This window comes from Lissotriton vulgaris, chromosome 5, assembly GCF_964263255.1.
Source record: "Lissotriton vulgaris chromosome 5, aLisVul1.2, whole genome shotgun sequence".
NCBI lineage: Eukaryota > Metazoa > Chordata > Amphibia > Caudata > Salamandridae > Lissotriton > Lissotriton vulgaris.
The window spans coordinates 443,494,816-443,515,037 of record NC_141693.1 but is presented as its reverse complement, the minus strand read 5'-3'; the positions used below and the strand labels follow the sequence as shown (position 1 = coordinate 443,515,037).

The 20,222-nt window shown below is 48.1% G+C and overlaps 1 protein-coding gene across 3 annotated transcripts in view; it reads left to right on the top strand.

Annotated features, from left to right (window-relative positions):
* The window catches only part of TMEM51 (transmembrane protein 51), a 190,095-nt gene that overhangs the window by 154,105 nt on the left and 15,768 nt on the right, over positions 1 to 20,222 (top strand). For all 3 annotated transcript variants that reach the window (XR_015295892.1, XR_015295893.1, XM_086921873.1), the window contains exon 2: positions 5,352 to 5,808. Coding sequence is in view for 1 of the 3 variants with exons in the window: in XM_086921873.1 (XP_086777999.1) it covers positions 5,459 to 5,808 (350 nt within the window). In the remaining 2 variants the exon portion in view is untranslated. The remainder of the gene's footprint in view (positions 1 to 5,351; positions 5,809 to 20,222) is intronic.

Here is a 20,222-nt window from a genome sequence, read left to right as displayed (position 1 = left end):
ACTCTTCTTGATCTCCTCAGGCCCCCTTGTGCTTGCTCTGCGTCACTCAGCTCCAATTCAGATGTTTCAGACACAGGGGCAAGATCTCTTTCAGATGCCAATCTCCGGTTTTGCCTCTTCTGTCTCGCAGGCCACGCTTCTCTTGCAAACTCTGCTCTCCTTCTCTGCACCCGATCATTCTGCACACCAGTCCTTCCAGCTGAGTCTGATTCTGTACCTGTCCCCCCCGAGACCCATGGTGTATTTAGCGCCACATTTTAAAGTGAGATGTTGTTTTAAGATCATGTTGTACATGAGTAGGTCACTGACCCTTGGTCCACTGATCACTCTATTTGAGAACTATCACATTGATATTTTTAACCCCCCCCCCATCATCCCATGTTGGTGTATTTTATACACATTTGTAGCACTATTTTGCACTCCACTTCCCAGTGTTAATGATATAATCCTTTTCAGGGTTATATGGATGGTGATAATGTTAGTGTAGAACAACAGACACTGGCATGCCACAGTTTGGAGCACTTTGGACAGACTATCAGACTCATACTTATTATTGATATTGTGTCTATCTTGTATGTTTTTCTGTGTCTGTCTGTGTTTGTTCCTCCCTATAGGTGCAGATACATCCTAAATCAGGATTTTGGGGTCTGGACATTTATCCTTTCCCCTTTTTTATTGCACTTTTTTCACATTTGTTCGTTTTTCACTTTCAAGTCCTCTGGTTAGGGTGGATGATTAGAGAGTCCATACCGCCGGGGATTACACTAGTCCTGATGAATGCCTGGGTAAATTAAAACCACTTAATAGGCTGAAACATGTTGACTGACTAAATTACTCTGAATTAACCGATTCATTACCTTTGGCTGTAAATTCAGACACATAAGACCAATTTTAACTGTGTTACAGGGATCTACCAATAAAATATTTTTTGAGATACCCTTTAGACACTTTTACTTTATCTTTTTCACTGCACGCCTTATCACACAACCTGCTCCGCAGTCTCCTGGCGTCGAAGCACACCGAGGAGGCATTCGGCCTCCGAGGTGGGGCCCTATGATGAAGCATGACACTGACCAGGTCGGTGTGTGAGGGCTTTCCTATCCTCCCAAATCGGGCTGGCTAATATTTTCTTTACATGGCTCCGTCCCTGTGGCTTTTGAGACACATGTAACCTCTCTTCTATTGTTGTATATCCTTAACTGGGGACTAAGTGTTTCTCGCTTTCCCTGTCTCTCTCATTGTTTCTCTGTATATAGAAATGCACCAGCTGGAATCTTGCGTTTCTCATGCTTTTCCAAGCCCTACGCATTATTTGTGCCCAGGCTGTTTCCGGTATGGGTTTCTTTATACCTGCTTCCCACTTCGCCTTCAGGGTGTCCAAGAGCGCTATCCCTTCATTCAACATTCTGGAGTAAAGGCAGGTGACCGCCTTAAAAGTCCAAGCTGCTATCATTGTGTATTGACACGCCATTGTCGTCTTGGGTTCTGCAAGCCCTTCCCTCCAATGTGCCTGTAGCACACCTGGCAGCGCGGCGTGTATTAGAAACCCTCCTCTAGGCAGACCGTACCTCTCTTGTAACACCTGATAGGGCAGCATTTCCGCGTCCTCATAGAGATCTCCAATTACTTGAATCCCTTCCTGTTTCCAAGCCTGTAATGGTATCCAATCGCCTCCTTGGGGTAGCGCAGTAGCCATCCCTAATGGGATTTCAGGCGCATAGGGATGCAGAACCCCCGCCCTGCGCTGGGAGCGATTCCAGCACAGTCTCAGTGTTTTTTCCTCCAGAGAGAGACCACTGAGGTCTAGCTTTTGTTGCATGACTATAAAGGAGAGGCCATGGCGTGGGATCCCTCTACCTCTTAGATCCCCGGGCCCCTAAATTCCTTGGCTACTGCTTGCGCTAATACCTTTAGTTGGGCCGCCAAATAATACAGTTCAAAATCTGGGACCGCTAGCCCGCCCTCTGCCTTTGGTCTAATCGGCGTCGCCTGCGCTACTCTTCATCTGCCTGATCCCCACAGGAATCCCACTATCCGTGATTTCAACTATTTAAATATCGAGCACTGCACCCATATAGGCAGCGCTCTAAAAAAATATAGCAGCCTAGGTATTGCTACCATCTTTAATAGGGCTATACGGCCTGTCGCAGAGGGCGGGAGCGCGGCCCAAAATGCCATACTACCCTTTAATGCCCTCACGCATCTCCCAACATTCCCCTCTAGCATATCAGTGGCACTATGATAAATATGCACCCCCAAGTATGCCAGGCAAGTCGGTTCCCATCGCACTTCTCTAGGCATAATGGGTGGAGGTTCTCCAGGTCTCGCCGGAAACAGACCTGTATTTGACCAGTTCGCCCGCAGGCCTGATATAACTCCAAATTCTGAGAGCAAGTTTGCTGCGTCCCACAGTGCCCTCCCCGCATCCTCCAGAAACATCAGCACGTCATCGGCGAATAGCAGAATATACTGCCGATCTCCTCTGTACCACAGGCCGTCATATTTCTCTTCCGATCTGGCCCTCGCTGCTATGGGTTCTATGGCTAGGGCAAACAGTAAAGGGGAGAGCGAACACCCCTGTCTCGTCCCTCGGGCCACTGGGTATTGAGATGATATCAATGACCCAAACCGCACCCCAGCCACTGCGGATGTGTAAAGCACTTTTGTCCAAGCCACAAAGTCAGTTCCCACTCTAAACCGTCCTAACGTCTTATACAGGTACAACCACTCTAAGCTGTCAAAGGCTTTCTCGATGTCCACTGATAACCACAGGTTGTCGTGCTGATCCTCTTCCAATATCCGTATTAATCTCCGAACATTAAGGGATGTATTCCTAGTTGGGATAAACCCAGCTTGATCCTCATGGATCAACTTGGTCATATGCTGCAATAGGCGAGTCGCCAAAATCCAGCTCAAAATTTTGTAGTCAATAGCATTGATAACGGGCGATAGGAGGCAGTGTCTGTCCCCGTTCGGCCAGTTTTCAAAAGCGGGATCACAAGCGCTTCCCGCATGGAGTTAGGGAGTCAACCTAATTCTTTCGCTTCTTTGTAGACCTCCAATAGCCTCGGGACAGTAAGTCCACATATGTCCAGTAGTACTCAATCGGTAAACAGTCAACTCCCGGTGTTTTATTTGGGGCCACATGCTTGATAGCACTCCTAATTTCCTCCAACTTTATGTCCTGGCCTAAGCATTTCACTTGCTCCTCCTCCAGGACTGGGAGTGTTATCACGTCCAGAAAGGAGTCGATCTCGAGATCCCCCGCCACCAACGAACTTTCATATAGTGTCTCATAATACTGCAAGAATCGGTGTAAAATCTCACTCTGGGTGAAAACTACCTCCCCCTCACCGTCTTCTAGTGCCAATATAGGTGAGCCCTTTTTTGTCGGATTGGCCAGCCAAGCCAGCAGTGTTCCTGCCTTGTCTCCTTCTGAATGTGATTTCGTAATATAAGTTTTATGGTCAAATCAACGCAATCTCTCCATCTCCACTGCCACCTCTTCTTTCGCTACCACTACTTCCTCGTGCTCCTCGGGGTGCCACGGCCGTGCTAGTTCGCCTTCCTTAGTCTACTCTCGGGCCGATCCACATCTTGTAGTAGTACTTTCCGCACCCCTACATATTTACCTATACAGACCCCCCGTATTACTACCTTGAAGACGTCCCATGCCAGCGCCCTTGTGGAGGCCGCACCAGCATTCTCGGTAAAGTAGTGTGTTATCCCTTCGCTCACTTCTCTCTGAAAAATCGGGTCTTCTAGTGTCTCAGGTCGTAGGCGCCAGGTGGGGATGGCCCACACCGCCGTCATCCAATGCATAGTAAACAACAGTGGATTGTGATCAGACAGTGTCCTGGTGAGATATTCAGTACGCACCACTGAAGGTGAACATAATATTGCAACTAGTCTGACATGCAGATCCTGCATCGCCGAGAAGAATGAATAGTCCGGTCAAGTGGGTGGTGGTGCGCCAGACGTCTATTAAGGCCTATTTGTCCTGCCAGTCCAGCCTGCATTTAGTTAATCTGTGTACAGGGGAGTCCGTCAGCGGGGATGCGATCTATGTAGAGTTACATCTGCTATAGAATTAACCCCCCCGCACCACAGAGCCTGTAAAGTAATGTGCTAACGTGCCAGACAAACGTTCCAAAAAACGCGGTTGGTCAATGTTTGGTGCATAAATGCTACAGAGCGCTATATACCTACCCCGGAGCCTACCTTCTATTGCCACAAACCTGCCTTCTGGGTCTATCGTCCGCCTAGTCACCTGGAAAGGAACTCCAGCCTTGATCCATATCAATGCACCTCGTGCAAACGCTGAATATGTGGTGTTAAATACCTGACCTCCCCATCTCCTTTGCAAAGCAATACCCTCCGTCTTAGTGAGGTGAGTCTTTTGCAGCAGTGCTATGTGAACCCCTCTTCTGACTAAGTATGCATGGACCTTGTGGCGTTGTGTCATTGTGTGGAGCCCCCTCACATTCCAGGTTATACAACGTAGATCAGCTACAGCCCCCATCGCTAATATGTACTGTCCTCTTCCCAATTTGTGTTACAGAAACCACACCGGTGACCCCCTGGACCCAACTCCCCTCCCAACAACCCAACACCCCACCCAAGAACAGGACCTAGAACCAAACAGCTAGTCCCCATCCGAACCACTGAACATTTTGTGAGCCTCGTAAACAAATTCTACATGTACATGGTAATGTTTCAACTAAGCATGTATGTATTGCAACATTAAGTTTCTTCAAGTTTTCATGACAAATACACCTAACACATCACTTTTCATATTATTACAGTACACATTCTACTGTCATGTTACTACGACAAAGGAATAAATGCAGGTGCGCACTAATCATGATTATGATGCACTCCATACAAATGAAAGAGCCCCGTCGCGCACTATCACTTGTCTTACAGTACTCCAACTGAAGCGCTGAGATCAACACTGCATGTATCCAGAATGGTGAGGCTATAGGGATGGTTGTGAGTTCCTTTTTTGGATCTGTTGAACTTTAAACGACCTCCCAGTTTCCTAAACCCAATGAGTATAAAGAAAGATTTGAGAAGAAAAAAATCTGATTTTCATTCCACCATGTGCTAATATTATGGAGTTATTTTCCATAAGATATTATGTAATGCTACCATTTGGTAATATTGACAATTGAGCGGGTATTTAAATAAAGTCCAGCATGTTGAACTTTGGTTATAAAAAGGCTAACTACCCTTTTTAATTTGAGTTTTTAAAACCATATTTTGTTTGTGAGAATAAATTGCATCTGATTACTGAATCAGTAGAGAAAGTTTACATTTTATATGTACATTTAATTTCTTATGTTTTTCAGAGCTCCTGATGAATGCACCTGAAGGCTAGACATTTGGATATTAAGTTGTGGAAGAAGAAAGTTGTGAATTAAATTGAGTCTTGCACTCCTTATTTGATCCGTGGGCCATGGCAAATTCTAAATCCACTGGTTCTCATTATGCATTGAGTGCATTAGGAATTGGAATGCTTGTTCTTGGGATTATAATGGCAGTGTGGAATCTGGCACCTGGATTTGGCAGCAATGACAAAAATACACCCTCGCAGGGAAACAGTAGCAAACCTGAACCGCCTGATAACATTCCTGCAAAGAGCAAAACATTTTCAATAGCCTATGTTTTAGTTGGATCAGGAATTGTATTGCTGCTTCTTGCCATCTGCCTGAGGATACGCAAGAAGAAGAAACTACAACATGAGGACACTCTGGGAGGTCCACAGGAAATATCTGCCAGCCCTCAAGACCGGGATCGGGAAGAGGAGTAAGTTCCTTATTGAGAAAATGGTTTCCTGATAAATTTTGTATAATTTTGCATAACTGTGCATAAAAGTGTTCATGTAAGCTTTCAATGCATTTTGTATAATTTTGCATAACTGTGCATAAAAGTGTTCATGTAAGCTTTCAATGCAACACCCCTGTGCAAGCCATAATCGCCTAGGTCAAGGAGGTGGCAATAACAGAACTTGCCCTTTTCCTTGCTCCTTAGCATAAGGCAGGAAGATATTGAGCAGCATTGCAAAAGTCATCCTGGAGTGTGAAAGGATGATTGCCACTTTTACCTGTAATTTGGGTAAATTGACTCCCATGCATGTTCACCCACAATAGCATCACACATAATAGTAAACCAATCCTTAACAATAGAGAAAATGGGTGTATTTGATGCACCACCTTCTTGAGCCCTTCTCATTTTCTTATATAATCCTTGGCTGCTTCTGTCTCTATCACTTACTTTTTAGGTCTTGCGTCAGCGAAAGACCTATTGCTGCCCGTATTTGGGAATGTGGACACGAGAGGGGCACGAGCGCAGAGCGCAGATTTCACCTCGTGGGCGCGCACGGCGCCGTGCCCCTCTCGTGCCTCATATTCCCGTGCGCAAACATTCACACAGCCACACTCACGCATGCGCACATACACAGCCACACGCATACACAGACACACACACACACACACGCGCAGGCACACATGCAGCCAAACACACACGAAGACGCGCACACACACACGCAGGCATACACACACGTGCACGCAGACACACATACCGCCGCCGCCCCCCCCCACCCCGCCCCACTTACCGCGTCAGCGGCCTCAGCCGCCACTCCTGACTTCTGCTGTGCGTCCCGACTGCTCCTGGGCCATTCACTCCGTGGGCGCGGGCTTCGCGGAAGACGGTAGTCCCGCCCCACGACAGGCGTGACGCTCCAGAACTTCCGGTTTCTACCACGCTACCTTTGCATGTCGCACTCTGCTTAGTCTCTTTACCGGTCAAGCCACATATTAGGAGTGCTATTGTTTTAATGAATGGCGAGTACCGAGTTAATAAATTTTTTTGTTTATCGCGTGCCGCCTGGCTCCTGTTTGCCACGTTCATTGGTAACGCCTAAACGCCTCTCAATGCTTATTTTTTAATATTAACTCCGGGTATCTGCGGATCCTTACTTGTATGTCTGTCTCCCTGGCTGGCAGGAGCTGTGAAGCGATGCCTGCTGAGGTCCAGCATAGGTGGCCTCAGTTGCTCGCACACAGCACGCTTCTTGGAATGATTTCCTCTGATCATTCAGGCATGCAGCACAGGGTTCTCTTTAGCCCCCTTCTGGATCTTGAAACAAAATCTTAGCTCAGGCAGGCACTCTGGCTCTAGTCCGAGTGGGCATTTTACTGATACGAGGCTTGGCAGCTCTCTGCACATCAGTTTCTTTGACGGGAGCTCACTGACGTCCTCCTACGAGGCGCTCGACTGCGACGTCACTGCCCTGCAGGATAGATGGATACTGCCGCAAAACATGCAAGTATCCCGCCGCTGGTATGTGTGCGATAACGTAACAAGCAGCAGTTACTAAAATATTTTAGAAACTCCCAGTACATCAAATCCATCTAGGGGTGCCCTCCGCGGGCAGCATATGTTCAACACACGGCGCATCACAGGGATTCTGTAATAATGCCACCTAAATCATGCAAACCCAAAGCAGATCCCGCCCTCTTCAACCTATGATGTCAGCCCTTTAGCAGAGATGCAAACGTGCATCCGATTTTAATTTCGCGGCCGCGTTTATTTACTTTTATTTCGCGGCCGCGTTCTGGAGCTCATTCATACCTCTCCCCCTTCGTCCTGCGCCCTCCACCCCCCTCCCTCCTCTCCCAAACACCATGGACGATGGTGTAAGCACACTTTTCACGGCCGCCAGGTTGTCTCGCATTTGTCCCCCCCCCCCCCTCCCCACAGCAATGCCAAGAGCTTGTCTGCTTGTGTTTTTCTGCCCGTGTTTTTAAATGAAGTGTTCACCCTACGGGACCCCGTTCTGCACTCATGTCTATCAGCACATCCACCCAGTCTGCCCTCGACCCCTCAGTGTGTAAGGCAAAGCAAGCAAAGTTGTTAGTTAGTGAAACTAGGGAAGACCCTGTTTAACAGTGTGCACGACATTGTTGTAACTTTAGTAAATAAAAAATAAACGCTGGCATTGCAAGTTTACTTTTCAGTAAGAAACTGAGTGCACCTATCGATATGGCAGGATCCTACATGCCAACCCTCCAGAATCGGACAGGAGGTTCTGGGCGCTTGCCTTTATTTCCTCCAACTTCGTCATTCTACCCCGGCTGCACCGGAAGAGCCAACACTGCTCCAGATGATGTTACCCAGCCGCATAAGAGCCACAACACAGACCACCCCACGCATTACCAAACAAAAGCGCCTCCCTTGCTGCATCGGAAGACACAACAGTTCTCTGGATAATGTTTCCCAGCCGCATTGAACATAAGCGGACTGAACCAAGTAGGTGCCTCTCCATTAATAAATATTATAGCAGATGCAAAATAGGTTGCCTCGTTATAGCAGCCATCAATCACTGTGTGCCCCCACAAATGCATTCAAAGTGCTTTCTACACACAACACGGTGACCCGACGGGGATATTTTTTAAAATAAACTAAACAGGAAGGATTGCTGTTTAGTTTTTCTTTTTTTACCAACATAAAATGCATTTTTTTGCATGTATTGTGCAGGGTTTGTATCGGTTTGGTTGAATGCCTTTCAATGTGCTAGGCCTTACGTTCGTCTTTATTTCTGAGTGTCAGGTGTGTTCAGGTATGTCAAGAAGTTATAAAAACAAAACGACTGATATGACAGTTTAAAAGTTGAAGATTGAACAAAGTTAAAACAAAATGGCTGCCTCGCCAGGAATGGCCTTCTGTCGACCCCTTCTTACATCCTCCAGACATGGCTGAGGCAGCTTCTTACGTCCATACACACCACAACTTCGCTTTGCGTTGTTGGCTTCACTGTCTTGGCCTCTGCACTCTTCCTCTATTTCTGTCTCACTCTCTCCTGCCCCTTCACTGTCTTGGCCTCTCCACTCTTCCTCTTTTTCTGTCTCACTCTCTCCTGCCCCTTCCCTGTCTTGTTGTGCCTTTCTGCCCTCTGCATCACCACATCATCAATCAGCGCCACCACATTATCACTCAGCACCACCACATTATCACTCAGCACCACCACATTATCACTCAGCACCACCACATTATCACTCAGCACCACCACATTATCACTCAGCACCACCACAGCACCACTCAGCAATACCACAACATCACTCAGCAGCACCACATTATCACTCAGCAGCACCACATTATCACTCAGCACCCTCACATTATCACTCAGCACCCCCACAGCACCACTCAGCATCACCGCTCGGCACCGCCACAGCACCACTCGGCCCCACCACAGCACCACTCGGCCCCACCACAGCACCACTCGGCCCCACCACAGCACCACTCGGCCCCACCACAGCACCACTCGGCCCCACCACAGCACCACTCGGCCCCACCACAGCACCACTCGGCCCCACCACAGCACCACTCGGCCCCACCACAGCACCACTCGGCCCCACCACAGCACCACTCGGCCCCACCACAGCACCACTCGGCCCCACCACAGCACCACTCGGCCCCACCACAGCACCACTCGTCCCCACCACAGCACCACTCGGCCCCACCACAGCACCACTCGGCCCCACCACAGCACCACTCGGCCCCACCACAGCACCACTCGGCCCCACCACAGCACCACTCGGCCCCACCACAGCACCACTCGGCCCCACCACAGCACCACTCGGCCACCACCACAGCACCACTCGGCCACCACCACAGCATCACTCGGCCACCACCACAGCATCACTCGGCCACCACCACAGCATCACTCGGCACCACCACAGCATCACTCGGCACCACCACAGCATCACTCGGCACCACCACAGCATCACTCGGCACCACCACAGCATCACTCGGCACCACCACAGCATCACTCGGCACCACCACAGCATCACTCGGCACCACCACAGCATCACTCGGCACCACCACAGCATCACTCGGCACCAGCACAGCATCACATTATTCTTACGTCCATACACACCACAACTTCGCTTTGCTTTGTTGGCTTCACTGTCTTGGCCTCTGCACTCTTCCTCTATTTCTGTCTCACTCTCTCCTGCCCCTTCACTGTCTTGGCCTCTCCACTCTTCCTCTTTTTCTGTCTCACTCTCTCCTGCCCCTTCCCTGTCTTGTTGTGCCTTTCTGCCCTCTGCACCACCACAGCATCACTCGGCGAAACCACAGCATCACTCGGGGCCTCCACAGCATCAATATGTGAAACCACAGCATCACTCGGGGCCTCCGCAGCATCACTCGGGGCCTCCGCAGCATCACTCGGGGCCTCCACAGCATCACTCGGGGCCTCCACAGCATCACTCGGGGCCTCCACAGCATCACTCGGGGCCTCCACAGCATCACTCGGGGCCTCCACAGCATCACTCGGGGCCTCCACAGCATCACTCGGGGCCTCCACAGCATCACTCGGGGCCTCCACAGCATCACTCGGGGCCTCCACAGCATCACTCGGGGCCTCCACAGCATCACTCGGGGCCACCACAGCATCACTCGGGGCCACCACAGCATCACTCGGGGCCACCACAGCATCACTCGGGGCCACCACAGCATCACTATGCGCTACCACAGCATCACTATGCGCTACCACAGCATCACTCAGGGCCTCCACAGCACCACTATGCGCTACCACAGCATCACTCGGGGCCTCCACAGCACCACTATGCGCTACCATTCAACAACAACTGGTTCAAATATGTTCTCTCAATGTTTCAAGCTTTATTACAAATGTCACAAAAAGATGTTAATATTTCATTCTGTTATTGGATTTTCTTCACAATAAAATACACTGAACATAATCTTCACAAAAGTTATTTACAAAAGTTTAAGCTGTTGCCATTATAAATTACAATCACTTTTATTTAAGTATTAATTATTTAACAAAATTAAAAACCATTGTTATTTGTAATATCAATACATCTAAGTCACGTAAATACAAAACATGTTGCATTACAAATGCTATAGGTGTCACATTTGCGAAAGTTATAACTTTTGGCATTGTAAATAACAAAGCTATTAATTTAGCTATTTTCAAAACCAACACATAAATAAAATAATTGTCATTTACAAGACCAATAGCTCAAACTTTCCTAATGCGAGACCTATTGCATTGCAAATGCTTGTTTGTATTTCTTCTAGAATAGACCTAGACACTGTCTACCCTACAGTGTTCTTTGGGTTTGTGGGTGAGGAAGTGCATTATCAACCAGAGTACCCACATTTACTTTGATAGCTCCCCAAAGTTTTAACCAAAGTTGTGAAATATACTCTTATTTGTTTTGTTAGAGAGCAATTCCACCACCTTTGGCGGTAGCATCCTTTCTACATCAGGTGCTGTCACTTAATTTCAACCCAAACGCTCAGTGAACACACACTACTTATTTCAGTTCAGAGCATAGCCCTCATTGTGGCAATGTCAGACAATGAATTAAATGAGGCAACACTTCATAAGGCCAGTACCATAGGATTATCCACTAGATGATTTCCATTTCTGGTTCCAAAGAGCCCTGGTCCCAATGGTCTTTTGCAAACAATGGTTGTGCATGCTTCTTAAGACAGTGCATAGAAATAGGTGTCCGATCACTGATGCAGGAGATGGAAAGCTAGTCGGACATGGTCTCCATTATTCAAGCTGTTGACGGTTTGCAGTGGTGATTCTGCAAGTCCATCTTCTGAGCAGGAGTTTTCTTATGTTATCTGGACATAACATTCACAACAGATACTACATGGGTAGCAATAATGGGATTTTTTTGAGTGAAGAACCTGTAGGGCCCAATTTGCGACCTCCTTCCCGGTTATCCCTAATGAGAACCTTGTACCCTCATTATAGAGCTAAGGTGTCCATCATTGGCAATGCTGGTCATACAGACCTTTATAGGAACTACAGAAATGTGTGTTTTGTCGTATAATGTTATGGTTATGTTGCTTTGAGAGTTCCACTGGGTCCTTCTGTTAACGTACGACATTCCATAAAACATGGTCTATTTATTGAGTCACAGAAATCTGTTGATTCAGTGGCCATCAATGATGTGAAACTGGTGAAGTAAAGGAAAGTTTTACAGTCTTTTTAATTTCTACGGTACAAAAAGGTTGTAAAAAAATCGAGATCCAATAACTAAGGTAAAGTTATCTTTGAAAGGCACACATCAGTACAATTCACAGTATTGGCTTTGATACCAAGGAAAACCCAAACCTCCGTACCTGTATTAAATTTTAGCAGATCGACTGCATAATATTATAAACAACTACTATTGGAAAGGTCCTCATCACTGATTAAACCATTCACCCAATTGATCTTAATGATTAGAACTAGTGGAAATAGCCCAATAACATCAGTAGGCAAAATTTACCTATATGAAAAAATATATATATCTTGATGACCATGATTATAGGAAGTTGTGAGCCCCAGTGTAATTAATCTATTGGGTGGTACCCATGCAGCCAATGAAGGAACAGAGTTTAGTAAACATTTGGTTGAAAAAAATGTGGATAGACAAAGGGTGCAAATATGGAAATTGGGTTAGCATCACTACCATTCTATGAATGATGAATTGTTGGAGTTGACGAGGATCCCCATGCCTTAATTGTAACCTTCCCCACCTTTCATGCAGGTCTTACAATTTTAACTCCTAATTGTGTGAAGAACTGTGAGTTCACAAAGTTAACATGTTTAACCCTCTTAAGAGTTAGAAAATTAATTAAGAAAAACAATACTGGGTAGGTTTCATTATCTATAAACTCTGTAATCGTCCCAAAGCAGCCCAGAAATACATCCTGAACTTTCCAATGATCACTTGCTTAAGTGACAATTTCAGGTCTCTCAGTGCCTGCCACTACTTAAAGAAAATCATTGCAGTGAAATAACTGGCAGCTATCTAAATGGTAAACAAATGCAGGAAGAAAAATTGATGGAGGGAATACTGAACAATGTAAAACGTTTGCCCCCAGTACAGAGATCTGGGATACCTAAATGGTCACCTGTCGTGAAAAAACAAGTTGTCAATCGCTGGAAGCAATGGAACCCATCACGTTAAAAAATAAACACAACTGGGCCCAGACTTCACAGCAGGGAGGTGACCTGTGTGTTGATTGCGTCATTTTTGAGTAGTGAAAAGTTAAAAAGCCTCATGTCACTCTTATTAAAGAAATTAGGTTAAATTGTATATATTAAGATCATATTCTAGCTTCCTGCTCTACTCTTTTTCAGCACCTAATGTCCAGTAATGGAATTCCTATAATCCAGTAATCTTTACATGACCTTACTTGGTTGAACATATCCCAGTCAAGTACAAAGTCATTAATATTATTAGGAATGGGGGTTATGCATATCATTAAGTCATATCACTTTTTTGCATGGAATTCGGGTAGTAGGCTGACTTCCCCTATATGCATGGTATCCGTCGTGGTGAGGTACATTGGTGCTATGTATTTTTGCATTGATCCTAGATGTTTCAACGGGGGGATTGAAACAATTCAGTACAGTAAGTTTAACGTCTTGCAGAATCTGTTCAGGGTTCCATGCGACCTGTCCTTAGCCATAGTCGCTTACACTCTTCCCCTATCTGATCAGTTTTCATAGTTACGGTTTTTATATTTAACTATTGTAGCCCTGATGACACCCAATAAATACCTTCTATCCTGAATTACCAACCTGGTAATTTATTGGTAGATTTTCTTTACCCCTCACTCCCACCTTCTCTAAATTAGCATGACAAATATCAGCCCATCTGAAATCCACTGTAATCTTAAACCATGTTCCCTCAATTTTTTTTTCCTGTGTGTGTGGCAGTGTAAGTTCTCTGTGCGCTGCAGCTAAGGTTATATGCATCATGAACCCGACCGCACATGCGGTGCAGCAACAAATATCAGTGTAGATTGTGAGAATAGTCATGTTAATCGCAGCTCCAGTCATGTGCTGCAATTAACATGAATACTTTCTCAGAGGTACACAATATGCCCTGAACAGAGCCGGCCTTAGAATTGGTGGCGCTCTGTGTAACAATGTTTGTTGGCACCCACCAATTACCACCTTCATGAGTGATTCCCTCTCTATTGCCTTTTAACAGTGCCGTTCAAGCCTCCATTACCACACTCTCTGAGGTGCACTTAATTTGTTTTATAGCGCCACTCATACCAGTGTAGGGAGTACTTTACATTCCACACACATTAAACAGAGACAATCAATCATAGGTATGTAAATCAGTGTGTAAGAAATGTTGCATATGACGGAGGACTGCAAGATGAAGGAGTGACATGTCATTCATTCTGGTAGGCAGTATAGTTTAAGAGTGCTTTGTCTAGAGCAGCACAAACTTGGAATTTAAAATGTAAAACCATGGTTAGGATGTCTCTTTAATAAGAATTGCTTTGTACACAAATGAACCCTTTTTGCAACCTTAGGATTATGAATGGTTGGGGAAAAAGTCATAACATTCAAATCTATACCTTGCAGTATGCATGAAGTTCTTTGGTGACAGTTAATAGTTTACTGTTCTATATTAGGATTTTTTTATTTATTTATACATCTGTTTTAGTTTTCTGTATAAAGAACAAAGGAAGGGACCAGGTACACATAACTTCAGGCCCACAACCCTACACAGGGCTGTCCACGCAATTCAAAAGAGCCTCAAGGGATTTCAGGGAGGATTAACTGAACAGTTTACACAGCATGTCGCCTACAACCCTTATTGGGCCGGACGCGTGACAAACAATAGGTGGCAGTAAAATACAGTTGTGGGTGATATTTAAAACCCCAAATGAACAAATATAATACCATAGCAGAAGGAGGAACAGAAAGTGTAGGTAAGAGGCCTACAGAAAGAAGGTAGTGAAGAGTAGACCGACAGGTGGCTATAGGAAGGATAAGGATTATGGGTGAGGGGGGCCCCTGCATCAGGGAAGCTATGTTGTAGCTACGATGTTGGGGAGTGTGCGGGCGAGTGGGGGAAGAGCAAGGGGAGCCAGTGGTGTATGCTAATCAAGCCAGGAGTCGGTGTACGTGTTGTGTGGGATTATGTGCAGGGCTATCTTGGTTATGTAAGTAATCTGTTAGGGTCAGTCGGTGTTACAGCATCCTCAAATAGGCGTAAGGCCCAGAGTTTCGGTGGTAGGAGCCGTGCATGCCCTACCTTGCAAAGATATGTGACTAGTGGATTCCAAATTGTGGTGAAGCAGCTGTCGCGGGACTGCAATTGTGCTGTGAAAAGTTCCATTGTCCCTACATGCCATAGGCGCACGAACCAGGCAGCAATTGGGGGGGTCTCAGCTTTCTTCCAATATAACGCTATGAGTTGCTTAGCGGCTCCGAGCATATGAAGAGCTATGTACCAGTCACTATAGGTAAGCGCTTTTAAGTTGTCGGGCTTTAGGCCCAAAAGGACCATGGCTGTGGATTCAGGCAGAGGGAAGCCCAGTACCTCCTTGATGTGACTAAGAACTTCCTTCCAGAACAAGGTCAGAATAGGACATGCCCACAAAATGTGAATGAAGTCCCCAGAAGCATTCGAACATCTCCAGCACAATGGGGAGGATGTGGGAAACATCCTGTGCAAACGAGAAGGTGTGTAGTACCACTGCGTCATGATCTTCTACGCAGTTTCTCGTTGCGATATACTGCGATAGACCTTTGGTATGTCTCTCCACAGGCTACTCCACTGGGCAGACGTGATTTCAGTGGGGGACGTTAACTGCCATTGGCGCTGATATGGGTGAATGCTTACTAGCGGAGGATGCTGCAGGACCGGGTACGTCCGGGAGATAAGGCCCTTTGATTCATCAAAGGAATGAACCAATCGCTCAAAGGGGGGGGATGGATGAGTGGCCGCCTGCTGCATCTCGGGCGAGAACAATCAATGTTGCAGCTGTGCATATTGGATCCTCGCTCCCACCGGGAGCTGGATCTCCTCTCTACACTGAGCAAACGTTTTGAGCGTGCCCCCATCGTACATCCACCTTTCAGCCATTTTGAAAATGCTTGCTGGCTAAAGGCCGGTGTGAATAGCGGGTTGCCTGTGATGGGAGTGTGGGGGGAGGGGGAAGGTCATGAGTCCCTTGCGTACGACCACTTTGTCCCATATATCCAGCACCATCTTTGTGGGTACGGCAATGTAAGTGCTGCTAGAGCGTGCAGTCCGGAGAAGCCAAGAAAGATCCCAGATGGCTCGTCTGGTTACCGCCCTGTCCATATGGAACCAGATCTTTTCACTCTCAGTTGTTGTCCTTTCCGAAACAACGTGAAGGTGGGAGGCCCAATGGTACTCCAGGAGGTTGGGGCACACTAGTCCTCCTCTGCCCCGTGGGAGCATGAGGACTTTGTGAGAGAAGCGTGGTCTACACCCACCCCATATGAAACTAGTGAGGTCCCGCTGAAGGCTCTGGATCTGATGCTGGGGGATAGGGGTGGGGAGGCATTGAAACAAATACAGTATTTTGGGGAGTATCAACATTTTAATTGCGTTGAGGTGGCCCAGCCAGGAAAGGGTCAAGGATTTCCACCCCCTCAGATCCTCCAAGACAGCCCTCCTACATTCCCACCAATTTGTTTGGGTCCACGTGTCGAGGGAGGGAGTTAGCTGAAGCCCTAGATATCGAATGTGATTGGTGGCCCACTGATAGGGGCGAGTGCTTGCAGGGCCAGTATCTCCTCCTCCGGAATCGTAGGATTCAAAGCCCAAGACTTTCCATGACTAATTTTTAGACCAGAGGCCCGCGCAAAGGACTGCAATAGGGAGTGCAGTGCCGGGAGGGATGTATGTGGGCGAGACAGTGTGAGGATGAGGTCACCCGCAAAGAGCGCCACCTTGTTCTGCCGACCGCCAAGGGAGAGGCTATGTATGTTCGCAGCTTGCCTAATCATTGCGGCGAGGGGCTCTACCACAAGGGCCTTGTACCCCTGTGAATGGAGAAAGGGTCCGTGAGCTGTCCATTTGCCTGCACCCGGGCCTGCGGAGAGAGAGATAGGGGACCATGATCCAAGCTATCATGTTCCGACCCAGTCTGATTTTCTGCAACACTGCCCGGAAGAAGGACCAGTCAACCCGATCGAACGCCTTCTCTGTGTCGAGCGATAGAAGGCAAGCTGGTATGTTCCAGTGCTGTGCCTTCCCCACAAGATGCGCAATTCTATGTACGTTGTCCGCTCCTTGTCGATTCCTGATGAAGCGGACCTGGTCCGGTTCTACAAGGCCAGGCATGTGGGCATCCAGGCGCTTGGCCAGTATTTTGGTGTAGATTTTAAGATCGGTGTTCAAAAGGGCTATGGGACGAAGGATGTACACAACGTGGGATCCTTCCCCGGCTTGGGAATAAGGGCTATTTCTGCCATGCCCATGGAGGGCGTTGGCCCTTCCGTGTCTGAGAAAGAGTTGAACAGCCGCAGGAGGTAGGATTGGAGTTGCGCTAGAAACAGGCGATAGAAGGCCAACTGAAGGCCATCCGGGCCCGGTGACTTCCCAAGAGGAAGGTCCTTTAATGCTACCACCAGCTCCTCTGCCGTGAGGGGTTCCTCCAGTTGTTTGGCGTGATGGGGGTGTAGTGGGGTCCAGGGGCATTGGCCTAGGATACCATTAATCTGGTCCTGGGACGGCTCATCTGCAGTGTAGAGAGCTGAGTAATAGGCCCGGAAGGCCTTGCGCTTGGTCCTTCCTGTGGTGGCCCTTTCTCCATCAGGGAGCTGGATGTTAGGTATGTGGGCCTTCGCAGTGCGGGCTCGTAGGCGTTTTGCCAGCAATCTGCCCACTTTGTCCCCCCTCACCCCCCCTCAAAATGTTGTTGTTTTAACGCTAGCAGGGCTCTCTCAGCCTTGGTGGTGCTGAGTTGTCCCCTAAGGTTTGCAAGGCGTCGCCTACATGCGAGAGTGGGGCGTTCCTGATCCTGCCTCTCTAGGTTTTTAATATCCTTGGAAATGTTATCCTCCAAGAGACATGCCTTGCGTGCCTGCGTAATTGTCAGGGATGGGATATGGCCACGGATCGTAGCCTTAAAGGCATTTCACACTACGGGAATATAATTAATCGCAAAATAAGAGTCAATGGCAGTCCGTATGCTTTCCACATCTACTGGGTCTCACAAGGTGTGCGGCGAAAGACGCCACCGCGGAGTACGAGAGGAGCAGGCGGCCGGGTCCTGCAGGAGAAGTTCAACATGAGTATGGACAGATATCGAGCTCGCAGACATTGAGGCTGAAAGCGTGTCCCTGATCAGGGCGTTAGAGATAAAAATATAATCAATGCGCAAGTATGAAAGGTGGACATGTGAATAATTCGAAAAATCTCGCACCTCTGGGGAGTGATAGCGCCAGGAGTCCTGCAAACCAAGGTCCGCTATTTGCCTCCTGAGTGCCGAGGGCATGGCCCCATCCCATGTGAGAAGGCTTCACTACAATCTAGCTTTGGATCCTACGCCAGATTAAAGTTCCCCCCTAGGATCAGCGAGGGATCGTCCTGCGGCACATGCTCCCGTAGAGTCATCCGGAGATAGGAGTCCTGCATCTGGTTAGGCGCATACGCATTACACAGTGTAAAGAGGCGTTGTCCAATCCATACCCCGGCCCTGACGAAGCGGCCATCCGAGCTACGGAAGATCCTGGATTCCCCCTGCCTGATGCCAGCTCTGCAAAGGATTGCCACTCCGTCCATTTTAGTGGATGCCGTAGCCCAGAATTTGGAGAGGATGTTTAGGGTGAGCCATGCGAGGATTTATCTGCTTTTAGAAGGTGGATTTCTTGAAGGAGAATAATGTCTGGGTTGTGTTGCAAGAGGTAGTGCCGTTTGTTTGGGGAATTAAGTCCCTTAACATTAAGGGATTCGATCTTCAGGGGGCAGGGGACAGCCATAATTGTATCCAGTCCTGAATTAGTCCATTATGCCACCGTAGAGAGCAAGCTAGGGTAAAGGGAAGAAGGTGCAGGGGCTCATCACTCCTGTCTAAGGAAGGGTACCATCGAAAGGGGGTTTCCCGCCTGCCACAACCAGAGGAAGAAAGAAAGTGGGAAGGAAGTTAAAGACAAGCAGAGATGAGCAAAGACAAAAAATAAGTAACCAACATTGGCCAACTGGGCCACAGTGTTCTGTTCCAGTCACGGGTCAGCCTAGGCCACAGGGCTCGGGTGATCCCAGAGATGTCACTCTCTCAAGAGCTAGGGGGTAGGTCGTCAGCTGCTCGCGGAGTCCTCTAGGTGGGGTGTTTAGCTCCAGCAACACTGCAGGTAAGGAGCCGGGTGCAGACGAGTCCTTAGAGCGAGCACCGGTCCCAATGGGGTCAGGAACATGTTTCGAAGGCAACACGTGCAGTCAGTTGCAGATGTGGAGGTTCAGTCCATCGAGGAGTTGGGGTTCGGGAGTTTGTTGCAAACTTCTCCCCTTCCAGAGACCTGATATGTTGAATGATGACTTTCTTGATTTGCGAGGTTGAGCGTTTATCTGGAGGCGGCGAGCATCTGTGACTTGCTTACAGTAGAGTAAGATGGCTTGGCCAGCGCCCGCGGGCGATGTGAGGGACTGGCAGGCGGCGTTGAGGAAAGGCAAAAAAGTTGCGCTGCCTCTTTAAAGGACCTTATCACCTGCCGCTTGGATTCCCACTGGAAGATAAGGACCTTATCACCTGCCGCTTGGATTCTCACTGGCATCTTCGAAGGGTGTTAGGTACGAGGTCTTGGAAAATCTGGATCTTGATCCCATTGTAGACTAAGTTCGGCTTGGCGTGTGCCGCCCTGAGTATAGCCTCCTTTTCTGTGAAGAAATGGACCCTGGTTAGAATGTCCGGGAGAACACCCAGCCTGCCCGTGGGGCCAGAGACCCAATGAGCCTGATCCAGGGCCAGCGGAGAGGCATCGTTGTCTCCCCAGATCTCATGCAGGAGCTGCGCCACGTAGGTCATGATGTCCTTCTCCTCCGCCTCAATGTGAACCCCCGGATGCAGAGGTTGTTCCGGCGGCTCAGATTTTCCAAGTCGTACTGCTTCAGTTGTAACTGTGCTGTTCTTCCAGGGAGGCCAGGCACTGCTAGAGTTGTTCCTGATCTTCATTTCGGGCATCTACGGTCTTTCCTAGCCCGTCCACTCTTTCTCCAAGGTCTGTAACCTCCTTCTTAAGCACCCAGTCACAGGAATGGACCTTTTGCTCAGAGCCTATTTCATTCTTAAGCTCTGACATGAATGAGGCCATAAAAGCTTGCGTGACAGGCGGCGAGTCCCCACCAGTCTGTGAATCCACCTCCGCAGGGGCCGGTGCACCCGTCTTGCCCCACATAAACAGG